Genomic DNA, 24,701 nt, shown 5'->3' with positions numbered 1-24,701 from the left:
CTTGCAGGTTATCAGGGAAAAAATTACAAGGGCCTTTCAGCAGAAACTGCCAACATCATCCTATCAGCCCAGAGGCCATCGACTGGGAAGAACACTATTTACGTCAAGCAATGAATGGATTTTTGCAGTAGATAAATTAATCTTCTGCAAACATCTGTGGAAGCTATTGTGGAATTTTAAACTTCATTATTTCATAGATTGGGCTACAGTGCTATGAAAACAGCAAAGCCAGCTTTGTCTCCCTTTGTTGCATTACGAGGGGGGCAAACTTTGGGCTCACATCCACTGGCTGCAAATTTGTGCATGATCAGATCCATGTGTGCGTGTCTAGGAACAATTGAGAGAATATTTGCTTCATACAGAACATCTTTGAAGCTGAAAGAAATAACTTTGAGTGTTTCAGAAGGCCACACAAAAGGGTGACCATGGACACTATAGCTAGATGGACACGTCACATCATGATCAAAGCTGGAATAAACATAAATGTGTCCAAACCTCATTCTACAAGAGGGGCAGGAGCAACTAAAGCTAATTGAGAAATGAGCCCAGCCCACACATTATGCAACACAAAGGATGGAGCAGGGAAAAAAATCTTTTCAATTATTCTACAAGAAGTCTATAAAAGACAAAGCAAACACATTTGCAATGGTGCTTTTGCAAGACTAGTAGACAGTGCCCACTTTAATTAAGGGACATGCTTGTAAGAATAGTGTTGTATCAGGACTAAAGACTTGAACTGTTCTTTGGTTTTTGAATTGGAAACAACTTGATCTACAGAAGAAAAAATGCCTGAAAGAGTATGTTTTTCTTTTTCTACATGTACTTGGATTTGTCACAAACAGGTGAAGCAGTGTTAGCCATTATTTTTTCTTACGTGTGCAACAGTCAATGGTTTGCATTGAAAACATTTAAAGGAATCACAAACTTGACTAGATTTGTTATTAATCGAGGCGCCTTGAAAATGTCACATTATTTCAAATGAACACTGTTACAAAATAAAATGGAAAGATTAAACGAGCACTTACCTGCTTGATAGTTGATCTCCATTTGATAAGGTAGTTGGATTGAGAGATGATGTGCTCTTCAGTCCTTTCCATGACTTTTTCATACAACTTTAAGTTGACATGAAATTGTATTGAACTACATAACAAATCTATGTTTTCATGTATATTTTGTTACTGATTACATGTCACTCTTTACTGCCCAGTACAAAAGGGAATTTCAATAGTTGGCACTGTTCGTAAACTCAGCCCTCACTTTTAATTAAGACTGGCTGTTCATGTGTGAACAGGATCCCAGAATCTCTCATTCCACTTACCCCATCACTGATCAGTTGTTATTGTTTAATCTTTCTATCTTACTCATGTGCAGAAACATTATAAATGAGAATACAGAAAACTAATACTGTAGTTTTTAATACAATCATTCACTATTTTTATATTATATTAAATATAAATGGAGGATGAGCACTAGGCAATGACAATAGTTCTTCATCTGTTCAAATGTTTTATGATTCATCTAGGACAACATAATGCTACATATTGATTTTTGTTTAATCTCTAATGAAGTTAACTGTCAAATGATTTGAGTTAATATTTGGGTAGAAAATTGGAGAACTCAAAAGCTTTTTCCCTGTTAATTCTCTAATAAGATGAGTAGCATCTGCAATTGCTTAGATCCAAACATGCCCGTCTCATACGTTGTGGGCTACAAGTTAAAATCTTTATCAAGCTATTCATGAATTCCAGTGACCGTCCCCCCCTCCCTCTTTCCACCGAGTTGTTCATCCAAAACGATGTGCTTCATTTTTCCAACATTACCACCAACTAAGTCAGCTTTGTTTTGATGATTCTCTCCGTCATTAAACTCAGGTCTTAAAGAATTGAATCACTTATATGTAGGAGACTTTAACTATTTAGTCCCATTTTTCTACATCTATCTTTTTGAATGACATTTAGACCTGTATTTCACACTATCCCAAGCTATTAGTTTCCTTTGAACAATTCATTTTTAGGGATCCAACAAATTCAAGCTTATCATTTGTCAATGTTCACTAATTTTCCATCATTGCTCATCTGCTAGCTGTTTTTGCTTGCCATTTAGATTGAAGTGTTATGCCTTACAATACACTTAATTGCTTCAGCTGTCCATAAATGATGCATTCATCTTCATCCATTGCCAATTCTTCATTCTGCTCCAAAGTCATCACTCCCAAACAGTGTCTCACATGACCATTGCTATTAAGGTTAAAGAGACGTGGCAACACAATCCATCCTTGTCCCATCTCAAGCAGCTATGTATGTTCACGGTTTGAACTGATCCTGAACAGCATTTTGGCACAAAACTTATAAAATACCAACTAAATGCATAGGAGTAGATTAATAGCAATAAATGAAAGCTTTACGGTAATGCCTTCTCTTTAATAGCCACCATTTTTTCTATTAATATCCTAATTTTCAAGAATATGTAAAAAAATATTGAAATATGGACATATTACATTAAGTATATTTGGCACCTGAAACTGAAATACTGAAAATTTCCTCATGCTTCTGTCAACAGCCTTGTAACTACTTGTGAAATAGCTTCAATGTTTCATTGGAAATAGATATTCATATTTACTTAGAAAATAAGAATGTGAAATGTTTATGCAATATATCAATATAAAATTTAGTTTACATAGAAAACAATATTTGCTTCTTCCTCAGTTTCCCTGCTCTCCAGGCAGCAGAGTGGAAAAACGGTAAGTGAGGTCACAGGTTCGAAAGTTCAAATCACAAAGTGGTACGTTGTTGGACAAGAGATCATCATCCTCGTCATCACCAACATCATCGTAATTATCATCATCATTACAACACAGTACCTTGACTGACATTAAAGGGATATCAGCATTGCTACTTGGTTCATCGTGGTCCAGCTCAACAGAATTAATACAATCACTAGAACATTTGCTATTAAGTATATCAGAAGCAAAGCTGATGAGGTTAGAAACATCAATATTTGATTTAGTCTGTGGTCTGTTGTGCTTTGTACAGTCAGATTCCTGGCTTTGTAGGTCAACAGCACCAATACTAGAATCAAAAGAGCAATTTGCTTTTTGATACCCTTCTGCAATAGGTGCCTGGTGCTGATCATCATCAAGCATTTCATCTTTGTCTAACATCACTCCATCTGGAATCCATCGTCTATCTGTGTAATCACAGCATTCATTTTCCTCATCACTCTCATCTGTACAGTCAGCATTATCCAAAAAATTGGTTTCTTTCACAAGATTTCTTTCAAGAGCCATATTTTGTTCATACATTTCTGTCTCATTTTTGTCACAGAACGTAATGATTGACAACTTGCATACATCTGGTTGAACGTCTGCCATCTTCTGTTTAAAAATTGTGGACGTTGTGAAATCCTAATAAAGTAAAACTAGTTTAGTGATAAAGGGAAGGATGCTTTAAAAACAGTAAATAATTTTGGAAAATGAAATATAGAATCACTAAAATTTTCTGTCTCAAGTCTACAATGCATAAAGTAAATAACAGTTTATTACTGATGTTTTGAGTCTGAGGATTAGTTAAAGAAAAAATAAGCACAAGTAAGCACAAAAAGTGCTTAATCGCAGAACATCAATCGCAATCGGCACATATTAAAACACTGGGGAAGGTAAGTCAGACACTACTACCTGACCAGAGAGGAATCTGCATATTCTATAAACCTCAGCTCAGATGTCTCTTTATCAGGTTCTGGCAATGACAAGCAAAACTTATCTAAAATATTATAGAAAAGAATTTTAGAACAAAGAAGGAAAACAGCATAAACCATGAAAAGAAAAACCAAAGATAAATTGAACAAAGTGCTCAGATTCAAGAATATAAACACTGAAGGGAAAAGGGGTAATTAACAGAAGTACAAAAAGGTGTGCTAAATAAAATGAAAGAGCAAGTGACAAAAGACATAGGAAAGATGGAATAGAGAAAAGGAAAATATAAAAGATTAAAAGAAAAAAGAAATGTGGCAAAATATCCTGCAGGCATGTAATTCCTTTAACTTGGGAACCTTAGTCCAAACATTCCCTTGTAGACACCAGTATCCTGTGAAATTTCTGAAAGGTTGAAACAAGTCCCAAACTTCTAAAATATTTAACCTAATAGAAAAGCAAGAGTCAAAAGTGAGAGAGGAACTTAAAACAACCAGAGAAAAAGTACTGGGAAAACTAATGGGATTAAAACTAATGGGACTAAAGATTGACAAATTCTCTGGATTTAATGGCCTGCATCCTAGGGTCTTAAAAGAAGTGGCCACAGAGAAAGTGGATTCACTGGCTGTAATCTTCCAAAATTCCCTAGATCCTGGGAAGGTTCCACTGGATTGGAAAATCACAAATGTAACACCTCTATTCATGGAGGGAGACAGAAAGCAGGAAACTATAGGCCAGTTAGCCTAATGTCTGTAATTGGGAAAATGCTAGAATCCATTATTAAGGAGGTGGTAACATGACATTTAGAAAATCATGTTTTCTAACATGATTGTAAAAATACAATCGGGCAGAGCCAACATGGTTTTTTGAAAGGGAAATCTTGATTTACAAATTGATTAGAGTTCTTTGAGGATATAACAAGCAGGGTGGATTTCCAAAGACATTCAATAAGGTGCCACTAAAAGGTTTGTGCACAAAAGCTCATTGTTGGGGTGATATATTAGCATGGATAGAGGATTGGCTAACTAAGAGGAAACAGAGTCAGGATAAATGGACCATGTTAAGTTGGCAAACTGGACTAGTGGAGTGACATAGGGATCAATGCTGGGACCTCAATTATTTATAATCTACAGTAATGATGTGGATGAAAGGACAGACTGTATTACAGCCAAATTTGCAGATGATACAAAGATAGGTAGGAAAGCAAGTTTGAGGAGAATACAAAGAGTTGGCAAAGGACTAAAGACAGGTTAAGTGAGTGAGCAAAAATTTGGCAGATGGGAGTATAATGTGGGAAAATGTAAAGTTGTCCACTTTGACAGGAAGAATAGAAAAGCAAAATATGATTTAAATGGAGAGAGTGCAGAATGCAGCGGGACAGAGGGATCTGGCTTTACTTGTACATGAATCACAAAAAGTTTGCATGAAGGTACAGCAAGCAATTTGGAAGGCAAATTGAACGTTGGCCATTATTGCAAGGGGAATGGAGTATTAAAGTAGGGAAGTTTTGCTACAACTGTACAGGGCAGAGTACTTGTACAGTTTTGGTGTGCTTACTTAAGAAAGGATATATTTGCATTGAAAAGCAGTTCAGAGAAGGTTTACTGGGTTGATTCCCGGGATGAAGGGGTTGTCTTATGAGGAAAGGTTGAGCAGGTTGGGCCTGCACTCATGTGGAGTTTAGAAGAACCAGAAGTGATCTTATTGAAACATGAGATTCTGAGGGGGCTTGACAGGGTGGATGCTGAAAGGATATTTCGTGGGAAATTTAGAACTTGTGGTGGGCTGTGGGATACAGATTAAAAATAAGGGGTCTCCCATTTATTACAGAGATAAGGAGGAATTTCTTCTCTCAGAGTCATTAGTTTTTGGAAGTGGAGACTGGGTCATAGAATATATCTAGGGCGGAGTTAGACAGATTTTTGATCTACAAGGGAGTCGAGGGTAATATGGGGTAGGCAGGAAAGTGGAGTTAAGACCACAATCAGATCAGCCATGATCTTATTGATGCTGGAACAAGTTCAATGTGCCAAACGGCCAACTCCTACTCCTATTTCTTATGATCTAGTAAAAAATGAGCAAATGTGTCAAAAGATCCACAGATATATTAAGTACAATAGACATAGTGGAATTTCAAAGTTCAAATATAGCTTGATAACAGTCAAATTCGCCAATTTATATCCCATTGGATTAGATGCTTTTAGTGGAAGATTCATATGTGGCAACACTATCACATGGTAAATCTCTGCAATTGCTTTTTCAAGTCTAAGTTAAGTTTTTGGTTAAATACAACACCCCAAATAAAAACAGGAGTAATATAACGTGAAGTTATGTACTGTGAAGTACTTGACCCTGTGTGCAATACTGATCACTATTCCACAAGGAGGGTATTAGTACACGAGAGGTGCCGTGCTGGGCAACAAAAAAAACCTGGGTCTCAACAAACTAAGTTGTCAGAAAAAAAGTTAAGGATGTTAGAAAACAGGATATTTTAAGGCGATTGAATTCCCTAAAACTCTGAAAAATGACTGAAAATTGACCCAGCCAAATCATTCACACTGACTGGAGTTGGAAAAGCAGTGAATGTTATTTAAAATTAGAAAATAGGCAACTGGGAAGAATTGTTTTTATAATGCCATATTGGGGGACAATTTTCAACTGCCACTTATCTACTTCTCACCTGAAAAGGGGGCAACTAGAGGAACATCAGGATAGCATCATGGAAATTTGACACCAAAATTGATTCAATTTTTAGGAGAGCCTTTAAATATGCACCCAGTTTAAAAAAAAAAATTGCTCAAGATATGAGCAATACGGCAAGGCCAGCATTTAATGCCCACTCCTAATTGTCCTAGAGAAGGTGGTATTGAGCCGCCACCTTGAATACAACTAAGTGGCTTGCTTGGCCATTTCAGAGGCCAATTAAGTTTCAACCATATTATTGTGGGTCCGGAGTCACATATAGACCAGGCTGGTAGGGTGACATATGTCTTTCCCAAAAGGACATTAGTGAAGCGGATGTCTTTTTATGACAATCCAGTTGTTTCATAGCCATCATGACTGATATTAGTCTTTAGTAAATTCCAGATTTTATTTACTTAACAGTGCCATGGTATAATTAGAACTCATGTCTCTGGATCATTAGTATGGACCTCTGGATTACTAGTCCAGCAACACCATTGATGGGAGACTTTAAGTATGCAAAATGAGGTCTTATGGAGGGTGTCTGACTCCAATCACCATATTCACGTACGAATGGATAGAGTATGCACTGTAACACTAATTCCAAGTGTGCCAATTGTTGAGAGGCTGCCAGTATGGAAAGCTGGAGACCACTCCAAAACATGACCAGGGGAATTTTTGGGAGAGAATTTTTGAGAACTGGGGAGCAAGCTTGGATCCCTACAATAGCTGCACTACATCAGACACAAAAGCCAGCTGATTTTTGGCTTTCCAAATCTGGCAAGGTGTAGCAGAGGACCATTCAATCCCTGCAGCTCGCTGGTGAAATTCATATGAGCCACAAATTCAAAAATAGTTGGGTCTCCTGAAAGGTAGCCATGGGCACACTGCCTATTTCACAACTGTTAGGGGTGAAGCATATATAAAAAAACTTGCAGATTAAGATGTAGTGAGAGTGTGCATTTGACAAAAGTCAAGAAAGAGGTAGCTTTTCTGGACCAAATGACCGTTTCTATTTCTTAAAATTCCTATGTCTGTTATCAAAAATGATGCCTCAGTCTATATTAATGACATCAACACAAAATATTTCGATCAGTTGTACAAACCAAGGCTGCAGGCATTTTCACGCTTGAAGTGACCCAGGCTATTTTTTTCACAATAGCAACTGTTATTGAAATCAGAATGAATACTCCCAGCATTGATCCCATTATGGCTAGATATTTTTCAGTTTGCAGTTCTATGATAAAAAATAATGTTAAAATATTTATGTCTGCAGTTATTTACATACAATATCAATTTTATTGATTAAAGACAATAATCAGCTAGAAGTTATTAACGTTGGGGGGGGGGGGTAACATTGTTACTGTTGGTTAAATGAAATGAATTGTTGACTATTCAAATGCAAGAAAACTTAACTTTTGATAATAAAGTTCTGTTTCTTGGAACTGGTATAAAACATTAAGTTTTTTCACAAAGAATATAGCCAAATGTTTTTGGATTAATTTTCCAGAATAATATTTAATATCATAATTTGCTTTTAATGAAGGAAACAACATCTCAAATTTGTGCACTCCACAGTCAGTAGCACGTGAAACATTACAATGTATTTTTAAATGTAGGAAATGCTGACCCAAGAGTTTCAGAAAGCCTGACAGTTCCCAAAATTGGCCCTGAATCGCAGTCTTTCATATTCAAAAACATATAGTTACACTGAAAATACGGGTCTGTCACTAAAGCTGTAGATACATCTAAAAAATCTTTTACTTGTTTCTGTTCCTCTTTCAATACAAGTACATGAAAGACTGAAAGGAAATACAAATACTGAATGGAACAAGATTCATTTTCCCCAGTGGTGGTCTTGGTTTTTTGACACACTGTTTTTTTTTTGGTATTTTGTAATCTGCAATGCACATGGACATTAAAACTTTTCATTTCTAAAGTAATTCTTCAATTGTGCTGAAACCCCTTTCAGTTTGTTATTTTGAGAGTTAATTCTTTTTACCCCATTTCAAAACTAATTTCTTCTAGACAGGAAGTAGTCTATTACTGGGAGAAGAAAAAAAAGTCTTAAGTAATTTCTTTTGGAAAAGAAAATTTAAATTAATAGCAAGTTAGGCATTAAATCCTGATCTAACTGACCAGTCAGGTTTGCATAAATTTGAGGATGCATTGGTGACTTGCTGGATATGTATAAATGACATATTATAACCTATTCAGAAACGCAAACTCTGCCAATAACAATTCTTTGTGGACAAAACATCCTCCATGGGCAGGCATTTAGTGAAAGTCAGATATTACCACAAGAAGTCAGGAGGAGCATCAGAGAATCTGACAAATCTAACTGTTTTTAATTATCTCCAAGAGCACAGGCATAGAATGACAATAGAAAGAGTGCAGAAACACATCCTCCCAACTGGCAGGAATGTGAGAAAAAAAAAGTTCATACAACACCCACAGATATCAGAATAAGACAAACGTACCTTTTGGCTCCAAACTGAAACAATATGGCGTAGAGAAATTGCTATATTTCAAAAGACTCTTGTCAATGGACCTGGCAGATATGCAATTATTATTGCCACGCAATTCACTTCTTTGAATTTCTACTGAGTTTTTAATTAAACTTTGTTTGATTGGTCTCTGCCAGAAAGAAAAAAGACAGTGATGTAAATTTGGACATCTTTAACTTTACTACTGGAATTCCACATTGAACAGATGTGTTTAACATTATTGGCTGTCCCGTTTCTCCACTGGTGTAAAGGTCATCAATAAATCAACTGCTTAATCTTGAATTCTCACAAGCGATGCATTTGAAAGTTGGCATTCAGTATTTTGTTTCGGGAACAAAACAAAGTGCCACAAAATGATATATATATATATATATATAGATATATATAGAGTTGGACTCCTGCCATTTTCTAGTTCACAAGTCTCTGAGAGCTTGGTTCGATGTCCAAAAATACCCAGCATAGGGTTGGTACTTCTCCACTTGTAAAGGATGGAATAAGGACCAAGAGAAAAAGACAGATACGGGTCATCCTGGGCATCTTATAGTTGGCTGGCTCAGAACATTGCTGCCAGAAACACGGGAGTAGGTGCCACACTTACTCCTTTAGTCAGGGTAAAGTGCACTGAGCAGAAACAAAAATAAAATATTAACAGTAAACAGAAATCATTTCACTTTAGAGGACTAAATACTTGAGTTGGTGAAATTCATTTTGTGGCATTATTTTTAAACATACAATTACAAAGTATTTACAGCACAGGAGAAGAGACTGTTCAGCCCAACAGGTCCATGTTCCACATGAGCCTTCTCCCACCACTTTTTTCTCTACCTGACTAGTATAACTTTATTTCTTTCTCTCTTATGTGCTTATCTCAGGTATGTCAAGTAAAGTTTCTACTCTCTTCCATTACCAGGGCTGGGTTGACACTTCATTTAGGGGGCATTGAGCCAATATTGAATGGAAAATATCCATCACCAAAACTGACTCCAAATGACCATGCTGCAAAAACACATCAAATAGTAACAATCAACAGTATATTAAGATACTATAAAATAGTGTTAAAAATCAAATAAATCATCAGGAATCCCAATTAAAAACCTGTCAGGATTCAAGTTCCACAAAGGATAACATTCTGAAATGCAGTATATTTCAATGTTGTAAAGGTGATGCTCCATTAAATTGCAATAAAAGCCAGGATGACAAGATACTCTGTTGCTGCTACTGCTTTATCTTAAGATGTCGAGGTTCAATAAATTAGTACATACCTTGATATGTTCATCCTTATCCCAGATTTTCACTTCATAGGTCAGTTTTTTTAGCAGACATGCTTTGAGCACCTTTTCTTTGCATGGTGTTAAATTAAATTGAAGATACATTGTTACAGATTCTTCCCCTAAAACTACCTTCACTTGAGGTGCACCTAGTTCCACTTTAAAGAAAAAGAGATTTGGCAATATATTATACAGTTGTATTTTAGTATAACACAGCAGTTAATCATTTCTATTTGGACATCAAGATAGAAGCAGCATCTCATTTAAACAAATCAAACTCAATTAAAACCACTTTAAATAGAATGCGTTGATTTCAATTCCAAACAAGAAGAATTAGGTGCTTATTGGGGAGATTAGAGTTGCCATCTATCCAGTTTGTGAGTGGCATGACCAGAAATTTCTAGGAAGTGAGCGAGACACCAAAAGTCTAATTTTAAAATATCAGTTTCCAATTTCCTCTGGCTCTCAAAATTGAGACACATGTATTTTGGCATATTTTAAATATCATTAATAGCCTTCCCCTTTTTAAAAAAAAATACATGATCTAGAAATCTAGAAGTGCAAGTGCATATTAACTAATTTTGAAAAAGGCATTAATGATGCCAGTGCACATCTAAAAAGGAAATCTAACTGAAATTACTATTCTAGATAGATCTGATTGAAACACATAGGAAAAAGAAAGAATTACTTGAAGTTAGTGTATCTTCCTTGGCATGGTAATAATCCTGTCAACAGACCCTACTTGAAGGTATGCTGCAGAAATAACCATTTACACCTAAAGGTCTAGGATAAGATCACTATTTAATATTTACATAGCAAATTGATTCAATGTTCCAGTTTGTGGATAATAAATTCTGTACCATCATAGAAGGGAGTAAACACATTAGACTGATTCCAAATAACTGAAGGTTCGGGTAAAATGCTTCTCACTCTGGCTTGATACCGAGTGTAACAATTTTTAATTGTGCATGTAACATCACAGCCTTCTTCAGACGGAAATGTGCAATTAGCAGGTTGAAACCAAACATCCTCGGGCCTGAAAGATGAATATAAATAACAGTTTGTACACAATGTTTTAATTTTTTTCCCGACGTCACAGTATATGCACTAAATGTACATTCACCATTTATTATACTGTACACACTTCAGAATTTAAACATCGCACCATTTAAGTTAGCAAAGTACTTTTCATGGAGTTTTTATTGGATTGTATAGTATTTTGATTTAAAAATTACTGCAAATTTGATAAAGATACAACATAAATACAGAAAAGTTCACAAAACAATCAGTATCACTTGGTCCAAAACAAAAAAAATCCACATAGAAAGTAACAGAAGCACAATAAAAACAGTTAACATATAAGCAAGGGTCAGTCTTCCCATCAATATAGAAATGACACAAAATATCTTTTAAAGACAGAATAAAATTCTACCATTTACCAAAGTTCCCTCTCCCTTAAACTCCCAATTTATCACACTATCCTCACATATGATTTCAGGTTTGCTCTGCTTTTTTACTAAGTTCTTTATCTTAACTGCTGTTCAGGATGAGAAGCAACAATGATTTTCCACCAGCCATCCTAATATGCCTTCTGGAGCCATAGTTTCCTTTGCTTACCAACTTTAGCTAAAAAAGTAGATGTGATTATAAAGCAAAGGCGGCCTGCTGACATTCACTACTACTTTATTTGCTAAAATTAGGGGAGAGAAGAAAACAGACCATCCAGTGGTCAGCCAAAACTGGCACTGGTAGAAACAACCTAAAGGGAAGCAACAAGTTCCTTTGGTTCGGCAGGCAGCTTGTAGCCCAGGAGTCCCGAGAGCCGAAAATAAGAGGTCATATGCAACCAAGCAGGTACAGTTCTCTTGACTGCCTGCAAGGAAGCATCTCCCTACTTGACAGAATGCAGTCCTGCTCAAAACAAAAGTATGATGAACCACACGTGGCTCCAACCGAATCCAGAATACCATCAATCTGCAGCATAGCTTTGCAGGCTCATGGTACAAGTCTAGCACTACCAACTCCCAAACACAACTGCCTACCGATTAACAATAAAGAATAATGACCTACTTTAGCACAATAACTAGCAGGCAACAGCTCTTTCCCTTTCCAGTTACCATGGCCTCTTGTGCATCCTGATTTCCTTTGCCCCACCATTGCTGCCTGTACCTTTACCTATCTGGAACCCAAACTCTGGAGTTTCCTCCCCAAACCTCTCTGCCTTGCTCTCCTCTGTTAAATTCTACTTCTTTGTCCAAGCCTTTGCTCACCCAATCTAATATCTCCATCTGTGGCTCAGTGTCAAATTTTGTTTGCAGTTCCTTAGGATATTTTTATTTGATTAACAATGTTAAATAAGTGCAAGCTGTTGTGTACGAGGCTCAAATGAACTTAGAAACAAAAGAATATGTCATTTAAGTCCATAAAACCACTATGCTCCCACTGCACATACAACTGTGACAAGAAACCTTGTGTGATCATTATGTCCTCTGAAAGTACCACACAAGTGATTGGGGTACAATTGGAGTGGTATTTGCAGCTTTAGGTTTCCCCGTGGTGAAGGGGTATTACATAGCGAGTGTGATGTGAATTCACCAAGGAGGGAAACTATGGGGAGAATTTTAGCACATAATGAATGGGAAGGGTTTGTGTCTAACGTTAAAATTTTGAAAAATCTGAATCCTGACCTCAGCCTGCCCACTTGCAGGTATAACAGGCAAAGCAAGGATCAGGCAGCCAATGTGATCCAAGGTGGTGGATTGACTATTTATCTAATTTAATGAGACTGAAAGCATCCCATATTAAAAAAACTGAAAACGTTAGAAACCAGCAGGTCTGGCAGTACCTTTGAGGAGAGAAACAGAGTTTCAGGTCAATGACCATTTATCAGAATGTCTGACAAAGGGTGATCGACCTGAAGCATTAACTGGTTCTCTCTTCACAGATAGCTGGTCTGGCAGTGAGTATTTGTAACATTTTCTGTTTTTATTTCAAATTTCCAGCATCTGCAGTATTTAGCCCCTGTATTACAGTCTGATTTAACCTACTTTGCAGGTTTAACTGTGGGTGGCTTAGTTTTGCAAGCCTCAGGAAACCCAAACAGCTGAAGTGAGGTGAGGACAGTTGAGCAGAAGTTAAACACCTTAACAGTACTGCCTGTGTTGCGAAGACTTCTGGGTTTCTTGTTTGAAACTTCATATCCCACTACCTATGTAATCTACCCCTGTTAACATCCAGGCCCAAGGGCATGAGTGCAGCCACAGGGCATAAAACTATTTCCACTGGAGCAAAAATTGACTGTGTGAAGATTCAATTTAAGTTTTTAAGATTTTAAAGGGCTTTGATGAGGTGAATAGGGAAGTTTCCCCCTGAGTCCATCTTAAGGGTTAGCAAACTGGGATCATTACTGAGGGGAAGGAGATAGACTGGATGACATTTCTTGATATGAGGATTGTTAGGAACGAAGAGGATTTTGCTGCAGTGGGTGGTTGAGGTAGAAGCTATATGAATTAATTAAAGATTCCAAACTATAGATGGCGCCCAATATCAAAACGTACTAAAGGAAAGTTCATTACAAAGAGGAAACAATTTAAACAAAAAGGTAATTTAATTCTATAATTACTTTATCTCCACTTTGTACAATGTTTCAGGAGAATGTTCTACTGGGGGTGTCCAGGTCAAAAATAGGCTGAAATTCTTTGAACTCAGGGTCACATTTTGTGAAGACATCAACACATTACCTGAAGACAATAAGACAAAAGAACAATAAGGGAAAAAGTAATAATGTGAGCCCCACATATACTGGTTAATCATTAGAAAAATAAATATTTCCAGGCTACACACGATCTTCAAGTAAGAGGAAAAACATTAGAATGTGCTTTTATTTGAGTCAGTAATCCCAAATAAAGAGGTTAAGCAACCCATTATATTTTGAAGAAAAACTCTTGACATGAGCAGTTTTATGAATACTTGCCAGAGACGTCACTGTCTTTAAAATCCAACAACAATCTTAACTACCAACATACTTTAGAAGCTCAGTATATCGAATTCAGATGCTGTTGTAACTCAGAAAGAAATCATCTCATTCACAAAACGCTTGGAACTTGATTAGACAAGTGCAGATAGGCAGCTTTAAAAAAAAAGTATCTGTGGCTACAGCACAATAGATGAACAAAAAAACAGGAAATAGGGCAAGTAATAACATGACCCTCAGCAGAAATCTCGAGTCTGAGCAAAGCACAGAAAGAAAAGAATTCAGATGGTTCCCACTAAAGCCATACTGTTTCAAAATCCATGGATACAATTATTTAGAACCACTAGTTCAATACTGTTCCTTAAATACAAGGTATTTATAAAACTCACAAATGTATGACATTCAGAGGTGGGGGTTCCACTTTGGGCACAGTGATCGGGTATAAATTGCACTGGTTCTGAGATGGTCTTTTTCTCAAGTTTCCATTCAAACTCATTTATGTATTGTCAAATACAAAACCTGCAATGAGCTAGTGCAATTGAGCAGAGATTTTTGAACGTGATTTTTATTTTAAATTTGACTTAGAGCAGTTTGAATAATATTGAAGATGGATCTCAAAAAAAATAAGCATTTTACATCAGTGTCTAATCCATTATCAGTGAGTAACCCACTTTTAAATTTCTGAAAATAACTTTAAAAAAGTGCTATTTGCTAGTTATATTTGTGTACAATAGTCAGTATCTTAGTAAATTTAAAAAAATTAAAAATCTTTTAAAGCCTGCCTAAATGTACTCAAGACTAAGAGAGCCCATTTAATTTTGAGTTTCCTCAAAGGCCTGCAATTAACAGAAACAGGCAATTCATTTACTTAGGGACATGACCAGTGTTGTGAGTGGCATAGGCTTCAATTGCAATGGTTTTTAAACTAGCACAAAACCTCGTGGAAACTCAAGTTGTGCTAAAGATATTGCGTGCTTTAAATCCACAGACTTCTGCACTGGATTACCAACTGAGTGACTTGCACTACAAAAATCTGCACAATCGAGGAGAAATTCCAGGCCATAGAATTTACTGCATAACTTTGCAGCCACTTCAATAAAAACTGCAACAAAATTGCAAATCATATAAATATTAATGAAAATTCAATATTACTATTGGCCACAGCATAAAAACTACTGTTGAAAAAAAAGTGGGAAAACATAAATATTTTATCTTCAATCACTACCCTTTCCAAGGCATCATTACCCACTAACTACTCTCACACAGATATACATAGTGGTTTATTTCACAAGCCCTAGGAAACACTTGCATAAACTAACCTCCATCCAGAAACACCCATCTTGCACCACTTACCACCCAACACCAAAATGTGCATTTTTAAAGCACACCTCTTCTCGAAGAACATCTTTGGAGTGTTTTACAAGAGGAGAACCAAGAGACTGCCACAAAACTTATTTCCCAGCTCTACTTTTTCTCCTCTTGTCTGGTATCTACCCCACTACAAATCATTTGCACCCTCTGCCACTTTAGCCAATTTAAGTTTCTTGGCCCTGCCCACCTCCTTTATATTATGGACATATAATCCCTCTACACCGCCAATCCCACCAGGATGTCTTACTCACTTTAATTTCCTCCTTGAACGTTAGGCTTTGGGCCAACCAGGGTCTACCATCCTCCACCTGACCAACTTCTTTTCACATTAGACAACTTTTTCCTCGAATGCACTGCTCACAGGTCTTCTGGGTCCCCCATTACCCCCAGATAAAAGGTGCCACTAATGAAACTTGCATGGGTCCTAGCTATGCCTGCCTTCATGTGGGCCATGTTGAATATTCTTTGTTCCAGTCTTATTCATCCTCTCCTTAATCTTCTCTTCCAGTATATAAGTACACCCACAGTGCTGTTAGGGAGGTAGTGCCATGATTTTGACAGTGAGTGAAGGAAGTGATATATTTCCAAGTCAGGATGGAGAGTGGCTTGGAGGGAACCTTCCAGTTTGGTGTTCCCATGTGTCTGCTGCCCTTGTCCTTCTTAAGTCTTGGGTTTGAAAGATGCTGTCTAAGGAGCCTCGGTGAGTTGTGGCAGTGCATCTTGTAGATGGTACACACTGCTGCCACTGTGCATTGGTGGTGGAGGGAGTGAATGTTTGTGGATGTGGTACCAATCAAGCGGGGCTGCTTTGCCCTGGATGGTGTCAGGCTTCTTGTGTTGGGGGAGCTGCGCCCATCCAGGCAAGTGGGGAGTATTCCATCACACTCCTGACTTGTGGATGGTGGACAGGTTATGGGGAGTCAAGAGGTGAGTTGCTCACCGCAGGATTCCTCATATCGATGGCCCTTATTTTTGCTCTTCCCGACAAGTTGAAAATACATTCTCTCTGTGCCCACTCTATCAAAACTTGATTTAAAAAACCTCTACTAAGTTACGCCCCTCGGCCTTCTCTTTTGAAAAGAGTGCCAGCCTGTTCAGGCTTCCCTAATCAGCTTTAAACCTCGCGGCGCCGCCGCTATCATCGGTGTGAACCTTTGTGACAGCCTCTCCGCCGCCGCCTCCGCCGCATCCTCCATCTTCTAACCCGGACACCAAGAGACGGGGGCGTTAAACTTCAGCGGCCCCGAAACTGAAAGGCGAGGAAGGGGAAGGGAGACCATGACTGTACCGAGCACATGAATGATGAGGACGTAAGGGAATCTGGAGCCGCCTTCGTGCCAGGGCGCTGCCATCTTCACCGCCGATCATCCTGTCTCTCAGCCACTGCCGCCGTCCGCCATGATGCCTCCTCGCCCGCTCATTGGCTGAGCCGGACGCCGTTGACCTGTAGGCGGGGAGGTCAGCCTCTCCCTCATTGGCTGCCGGGCCCGTCCCCCTCGTCACCAGGCAACCGAGGCCCAGTTGAGAGGAGAAGCCTCAGTTGAGAGGAAGCAACTCTGCCCGCTCCGGCTGAAGCAACCGGGTGAGGGAAGCAAAAAAAAACAAAAACACGGCTCCTGTCGTCTTTTAACCGGCGGATGTTGTCACTGAACTTGAACCTTTAAAATAAAATGCGGTTTTTTGTTTTTGTTTTCGGCTTGATCGGCGGAGAGGATGTTATTTCTGGGCCAGCATGTGGTCACTGCTTAGCACATTCCTTAGATAATATCACCACTGGACCTCTATCCAGCTCTACCCGTCCCACCCCCCCTTAAACCAGCTTATATTTCACCTCTTTTCTATTTTTACTTAGTTCTGTTGAAGAGTCATACGGACTCGAAACGTCAACCTGCTGAGTTTTTCCAGGTATTTTTATTTTTGTTTTGGATTTCCAGCATCCGCAGGTTTTTGCTTTTATCTTAGATCTGATCTGTTGGTTGTGGGATCGTTTAGCTCTGTCAGTCCACATCCCAAAATGTTAGTCCCAATCAATATAAAAACCTAAAATTAGTAGATTATCAAAATATTACAAAGGGAAGAGCTGAACTGTGTTATGCAATTCAAAAGTTCTTCTGAATGTATCAGAATTATTCAGTGGTGCAAGTCAACAGAATCCACTGTATACTTCACAGAATTTTTACAGTGCAGAAGGAGGCCATCCGCCCCTTCAAGTCTGCACTGGCTGACTGAAAGGGCATTCTACCTAATCCCACTCCTCTGTCTTATCCCCGTAACCTTGCACCTTCTCTCTTTTCAGATAGCAATCCAATACCCTTTCAAATACCTCGATCGAACCTGCCTCCACCACCCTCTCAGGAAGTTTGTTCCAAACTCCAAACACCCTCTAGGTAAAAAATATTTCCTCACATCACTTTTACTCTTTTTGCCAATTATTTTGAATCTGTACCCCTTAGTTCTTGATGCTCACTTGAGTGGGAATAGTTTCTCACACTTTACCCTGCCCTTACCCCTCAGGATCTTGAATTCCTCTATCAAGTCTCCTGTCAGCCTTCTTTTCTCCAAGGAAAACAGTCCCAACCTCTCCAATCTATCTTCATAGCTACAGTTCTTTATCCCTAGAATCATTCTTGTGAATCTCCTTTGCACTCTCTCCAATGCCTTCATATCCTTCCTCAAGTATGGCACATAGAACTGGACACAATACTCCAGATGAGGTCTAACTAGTGTCTTATGACCTTACTCTTGTACTCAATGCCTAAGATACTTTATGCTTTATTAACTGCATATAATGCAGTTAATAAAGCATATAGTATGCTTTATTGTATACTATGAAATGAGTATAGTATTGCATACGTATGCCCTGCCATCTTCAATGACTTATGTACATTTACATCGAGGTCTTTCTGTTCCTGCACCTCCTTTAGAGTTTCTCCCTTTATTTTATACTGTCTCACCATATTCTTTCTGCCAAAATGAATCACCTCCTACTTCTCTGCATTGAACCACATCTGCTACTTGTCTGCCCAATCTACCAACATGTCTATGTCCTTTTCAAGTTCAAGACTATCCTCATCACAGTTGTCAACATTTCCAATCTTTGTATCATCTGCAAATTTTGAAATCACGCTCTGAACACCACAGTCTAGGTCATTAATATATATCAGGAAGAGCAAGGGTCCCAACACTGACCCCTGGGGAACTCCACTACACCCCTTCCTCCAATCTGAAAACAACTATTTTTCACTACTCTGTTTCCTGTCTGTCACTCAACCAATTTATTATCCAAGTGCCTACTTTCCCTTTTATTCCATGAGCTAAAATTTTGCTCACAAATGTGTTGTATCAAATGCCTTTTGAAAATCCATATACACCACATCAACAACATTGCCCTTCTCTGTTACCCCCATGAAAAACTCCAAGTTAGTTAAACATGATTTTCCCTTAATGAATCCATGTTGGCTTTCCTTAATTATCCTGCACTAGTCTAAGTGACTACTGATTTTGCCCCAAATTATAGTTTCCAGAAGTTTCTCTACCACTGACGTCAAACTGCCTGGTCTGTAGTTGCCAGCTTTATCCTTGCACCCTTTTTTGTAACAATCGCAATTCTCCAGTCCTCTGGCACCACCCTTGTGTCTAAGGAAGACTAGAAGGTTATTACTAGCGTCTCTGCAATTCCACTCTCACTTCCCTCAGTACCCTTGGATACACCTCACTTGGCCTTGGTACCTTATCTATTTTAAGTAAAGATAGCCTTTCCAACACCACCTCCTCAAATGTAAATTCTTTGAGTGCATCAGTTACCTCCTCTCTCACCTTGGCCTGGGTAGCTTCTTCTTACTTTGTAAAGACAGATGCAAAGTACTCATTTAATACCTCTGCTATTTCTCCTGCCTTCATGTGCAAGTCCCCTTTTTTAAAATTCCTAATCAACCCTACCCTCTTTTGCCACACTTTTATTATTTATATGCTGATAGAAGACCTAGAGATTCTGTTTTATGTTCGCTGCCAGCCTCTTTTCATGCTCTCTCTCCTTGATTTTATTAGTTTTTTCACTTCCCCTCTGATCCTTCTATATTGAGCCTGATCCTCCATTGTATTTCCTACCTGACATCTGTTTTACGCGCACATCTTCCTTTTTATCTTCACCTCTATCTCTCTCATCATCCAGGGTGCTCTGGATTTATTTGCCCTGCCTTTCCCCTTTAAGGGAATATACCTTGACATTGCCTGCAATACTTTTTCTTTGAAGGTGGCCCATTGTTCTGCCACTGACTTTTCTGCCAACATTTGCTTCCAACTCACTCGACTCACATACATTTTCATCCCATTGGAATTGGCTTTCCCCCAGTTAATTATGCCTGCTCCAGATTGCTCCTTGTACTTCTCCATGGCCAATCTAAACCTTATGATACAATGGTCACTGTCCCCTAAATGCTCTCTCGCTGATACTTGACCCATTTGGGCCAATTCATTCCCCAGAACCAGGTCCAACAGTACCTGACCTCTCATTGGAGCGGAAACATACTGCTGCAGAAAATTATCTTGAACACACTCCAGGAACCCTTGCCCCTTTGCACTATTCCTATCCCAGCCTATATTTGGATATTTGAAGTCCCCCATTATAATTATTCTACAACTCTTCCACCTCTCTGCAATTTCTTTCTCTATATCCCTTCCACTAGTTGGTCTATATACTACACTAATCAGTGTTATTGTACCTTTTTCATTCCTTACCTTTAGCCAGAGAGATTCCGTCCTTGACCCCTCTGGAACATCCTCTCTCTCCAGTATTATAATGCCATATTTAATCAATATTGCCATTTCCCCCCTTTCCTTTTTCTCCTAAACACCTTGTACCCAGGAATATTTAATGCCCAGTCCCGCCCTTTGAGCCAGGTCTCTATTATAGCAATTATATCATAATTTGAGTATTGCTGAAAAAGAGACATGTCTAAACTTTTCGTCTTGCACTCATCAGGATACTACGCAAGAATATAAGTTGTTGTTCATCCTTTATATTGGTACACTATGTGTCAACTTGTGCCTGTAGTTCACCAATCTTATTAACCACATTCTGTGCATTCACATACATGCACATTAACCCTGATTTAGGCTTTTGTACTTTCCTCCTTATTCTGACCCCATCAAATGACTTACTATTGCCTACTCTAATTCTATCAAGCTCTCCAAGTATTCTATTTACCTTGATGCTGCTCCCTGACATCTCTTTATCAGCTAACACTTCTCTACTTCCCACTGCCAGTTTTTCTTCTCTCCACTCTGAATTTCCCCTCAGGTTCCCATCCCCCCTGCCAATCTAGTTTAAACCCTCCCCAATAGCACTAGTAAACCTCCCTGTTAGGATATTAGTCCCCATCCAGTTATGGTGTAACCCATCCTTCTTGCGCAGGTCCAACCTGCCCCAGAACGGGTCTCAATGCCTCGGAAATCTAAAGCCCCCCATCCTGCTCCATTTTTCCAGCCATGTGTTGAACTGCTCAATATAATGCTCACTAGCATGTGGGGCTGGGAGTAATCCTGGGATTACTGCTTTTGAGATCCTTTTTAATTCCCTTCCTAACTCCCTAAAATCTGCTTTCAGGACCTCATCCCTTTTCCTACCTATGTTATTGGTTCCAATGTGGACCATGGCCTCTGGATGTTCGCCCTCCCCCAAAAGAATGTCCTGTAGCTGCTCTGTGACATCCTTGATCCTGGCACTACGGAGGCAACCTACCATCCCGCAGTCATGTCTACGGCCACAGAAATGGCTGTCTGCTCCCCTAACAATGGGATCACCTACCACTATAGCACTTCCACTCTTACTCCCCCTCCCCTCCAGTGCAGCTGAACCACCCGTGGTGCCATGAATTTGGTTCCTCAGAGGGGTGTAGCAAGAGGCATTTGGCTCACCGGATATCCAAAATGGAAAAACTGGTTAGAGAGCTAGGTAACCTCAGGGTTTCCTGCACTATTTGCCTATTTCTCTTACTTGGTATTCACCAATTTCCTCTCTGCACATGTACTTAGCTGTTGTGTGATCACCTCTCTAAATGTGTTATCCACATAATCCTCAGCCTTGCGGATGTACCATAGTAACTCCAACCACTGCTCAAGTTTCTGCAGCTGGTGACACTTCCTGCATGACTTCCCACATCCCACAGGATGCACATTCCACATGGCTCAGCTGCACTGACATACGATACACTGTAGTAAACACTTTATATAAAGTTTGGTATAATATAGTAACTCATCTGGCACTCACCAATCGTCTCCTCTGTGGTGAGTCTGGAAAGGGCTATACTTACCAACCAGTCAATTTACAGGACTCCTATGACATCACTTTTAGATTTTATCTGTAAGCTCCCAGCTCTCTCTCAACAGCTTTATGGGCAACTATGACATTCAATCAGCTTCTTCCCCTGTAGCAAAGTAAGAGCCAGCTACTGGAAGCTGAGGAAAGGTAGCAAAAGAAAGGAGCACCTCTTCACCAAACTCCCTTACCAGACTCCAACTTAAGCACTCTAATGCACCCAAAGCAGCAATCCTTCAGTGCTGCTTGTCTGCACTGACAATGGCCTGTTTTTAAACTCCCTGATTCAAGCTTCTGAAAACCAGTTTAAGCCAGTTACCTAGTTAACTAGCTACAGCTCCAAGGAGAGCCTGCAGACCCCTGTTTTAAAGTTGGAATAAAACTCAACTTCTCCCAACCTAAAGAGCAACTTTTAGTTAATTTCTAAATTAAAGAAAAAACTCGACATTAGATGGAAATTAACCCTTAAATTAAATTAACACTTAACTCCCTCACTCACCAAACTCCAACTTAAGCACTCTAATGCACCCAAAGCAGCCTCCAGTGCAGACCAATTATATCAGAAAGCAATATGGAGTTGCTGGTTCAGATCATTCTATGGAATCCAGCAAAAAGAAACTTGTTATTGACCAGCTACAGCCAATATTCTACAACTGGTTGTTAGATTGTTACCCAGTTTAAGGACCTTCAGAAAATGTGAGGTTATGCACTGGCAGGAAGAATAGAGGAGCTGAATATTATTTAAATGGAGAAAGACTGCAGAAAGCTGCAACACCGAGGAGTCCTTGTGCATGAATCCTAAAAAGCTAACATACAAGTTCAACAGGTAATAGGGAAGGCAAATGGAATGCTGGCCTTTACTTCAAAGGGAATGGAGTATAAAAATAGGGAAATCTTGCTAAAACTATACAAGGCACTAGTTAGACCACACCTAGGATACTGTGAACAGTTTTGATCCCCTTATTCTAAGGAAATACATACTGGCATTGGAGGCAGTCCAGAGAAGGTTCACTAGGTTGACTCCGGGTATGGAGGGATTTTCTTATGAGGAGAAATTGAGTAGGTTGGGCCTGTACTCACTGGAGTTTAGAAGAATGAGAGGTGACCTTATTGAAACATGTAAGATTCTTAGGGGGCTTGACAGGCTAGATGCTGAGAGGTTGTTTCCTGTTGTGGGAGAGTCTCTGACCAGAGGGTATAATCTCAGAGTAAGGGGTCACCCATGTAAAACAGAGATGAGGAGGAATTTCTTCTCTCAGAGGGTGGTTAATCTGTAGAATTATTTACTGTAGAGGCTGGGTCATTAAGTATATATAAAGGCTGAGATAGACAAATTTTTAATCAGTAAGGGAATCAAGGGTTGGTTTATGGGGAGAAGGCAGGAAAGTTGAGGATTATCAGATCAGCCATGATCTAAATTGCCTACATTGTACTAGAACATTTGTGTATACTTCAAAGAAAGCTATATTGTTAAACAGTAAAAATCAAAGCGGAAAAAAACAGCTTAATATAATGAAGGACATGAAGCCAGAGGTAGTTGTTAATTCCACAAAGATTTATTTAATAAAAAACATGGACAATAAATGTAATGTGCTTGTTGTGTACTTGCTCCACCACTGTAAACATTTCAATAAAAGTGCACAAACTATTAAACATATCTGCACCAGGACATTATTGAGCAGCGCCACAATTTTATCAAAAACAAAAAAGCTATGGAAGGAGTTTATATTGATTTAAATCTATTCAGTCTCAATAATAGTGTGTATGTTGACAACATTTTCAAAATACGTACACAAAATTAAGACAATGAAATAAAGCCTGCTATTAAGTTAGAAGTGTAATCCCTGAAAGTAACAAATCACACATTCAATTATGTTTTCTTATGCATCTTCATATGCATTCATTTAAGAATGACATAAAGTGGATCTGTAGCAATTCCGCAGTTATTGTCTCTCATAGATATCAGAATATATCCATTATTGCCCCATAATGTTGACCAAGAATTTTTAATGAGCCAGTACGGTTGACCAGCAAGTGTTCCATAACCAACAGCAAGCACAGAGTGATCCAGTTCACCCCGGATGTTTCCTGAAATAGTAACATCATAATGTTCAACACTGCAATGATTAATCTCAATTACAAAGTTTGCATAATACCAATATCCGTAGCTGCTTGGTGAGTGAAATAATTCAACATTACTAAGAACCCAACTGAGATTGCTCACAATCAATTGTTTAAGGATCCTTCGAACTGTTGGGAAAAAGAGACTCACTAATAAATTTGAAACCACTGCCAAATAATGGATTACTTTAACAGGAAAATCTGCTCTATTGGTTCAAGACTTTTGTTGTGAAGGACATCTCCAATTCATGCTGTGGTACCTGTTCCCCTGGTCTGCTTACCTACAAATACTGCACCTCAAGTAACTTTCTTATATTGTGGCAGAATCCAGTCCCAGCATCCCAAATGTTGTGCTACATAAGCAGAGTTTCCAAATTATGCTGGTAGATTTTTTACAGGATTAAGAGATAATGCACTTTTTTAAAATTGAGAAAACAAGGCCTTTAGTACAAGACATTGCAGTGATTGAATAAGGTAAAGTAACAAGCATCACAAAGCAGTCATTCAGTGGCCGGAGAGAGGGAAAACCGATGAATCTGACTGAGCAATAGCCCACTGGTGAAGAATGCACTGGATAAAGTTTTCTGAATAATTTTGCATCAATCCTTGAGTTCCTTGGTGATGTAAACTGAGAACGCCAGCAAACCTTACCATGCAACTGGGTGCAGGAACTGGCTTAGGTAAAGTTGGGCTGGATTGTACGCTAAGGGCGGGCTCCCTGCACCCAAGCTGAGAGCCTTTGGTAGCAAAAACAGGAAGGCAGATTATTATCTGA

At 38.8% G+C, this 24,701-nt stretch overlaps 2 protein-coding genes across 3 annotated transcripts in view; both read right to left on the bottom strand.

Moving 5' to 3' along the window:
* Positions 1–2,399: 2,399 nt before the first annotated feature.
* LOC144696134 (uncharacterized) lies at positions 2,400–16,920 on the bottom strand. The gene is made up of 7 exons (XM_078567476.1): positions 16,778–16,920; positions 13,768–13,885; positions 11,006–11,181; positions 10,140–10,303; positions 8,851–9,007; positions 7,477–7,607; positions 2,400–3,403 (listed from the first exon to the last, which is right to left on the bottom strand). Exons 1-7 carry the CDS (start codon positions 16,839–16,841, stop codon positions 2,702–2,704), a joined length of 1,512 nt encoding a protein of 503 aa, XP_078423602.1. The 5' UTR covers positions 16,842–16,920; the 3' UTR covers positions 2,400–2,701.
* Positions 16,921–23,339: 6,419 nt separating this feature from the next.
* LOC144696133 (digestive cysteine proteinase 2-like) overlaps positions 23,340–24,701 on the bottom strand; it is a 40,273-nt gene continuing 38,911 nt past the window's right edge. For both annotated transcript variants that reach the window (XM_078567474.1, XM_078567475.1), the window contains one exon: positions 23,340–23,893. In XM_078567474.1, coding sequence (XP_078423600.1) covers positions 23,706–23,893 — 188 coding nt within the window. In that variant the 3' untranslated portion in view covers positions 23,340–23,705. The remainder of the gene's footprint in view (positions 23,894–24,701) is intronic.

Source organism: Cetorhinus maximus, chromosome 21, assembly GCF_964194155.1.
Source record: "Cetorhinus maximus chromosome 21, sCetMax3.hap1.1, whole genome shotgun sequence".
Classification (NCBI taxonomy): Eukaryota; Metazoa; Chordata; class Chondrichthyes; order Lamniformes; family Cetorhinidae; genus Cetorhinus; species Cetorhinus maximus.
Note: the sequence above shows the minus strand (reverse complement) of the source record. Positions and strands in the feature narration are given on the sequence as shown.

Bases quoted from the DNA above. Each gene is read 5' to 3' on its own strand.
- LOC144696134 (XM_078567476.1), bottom strand. From the start codon at position 16,841: ATGGCAGCGCCCTGGCACGAAGGCGGCTCCAGATTCCCTTACGTCCTC. The intron at 10,304-11,005 runs GTACAGAATTTA...TTTTCTTTAAAG, and splicing joins GTTTACTCCCTTCTATGATG to TGGAACTAGGTGCACCTCAA. The intron at 9,008-10,139 runs GTATGTACTAAT...TCTTTCTGGCAG, and splicing joins ATAAGGATGAACATATCAAG to AGACCAATCAAACAAAGTTT.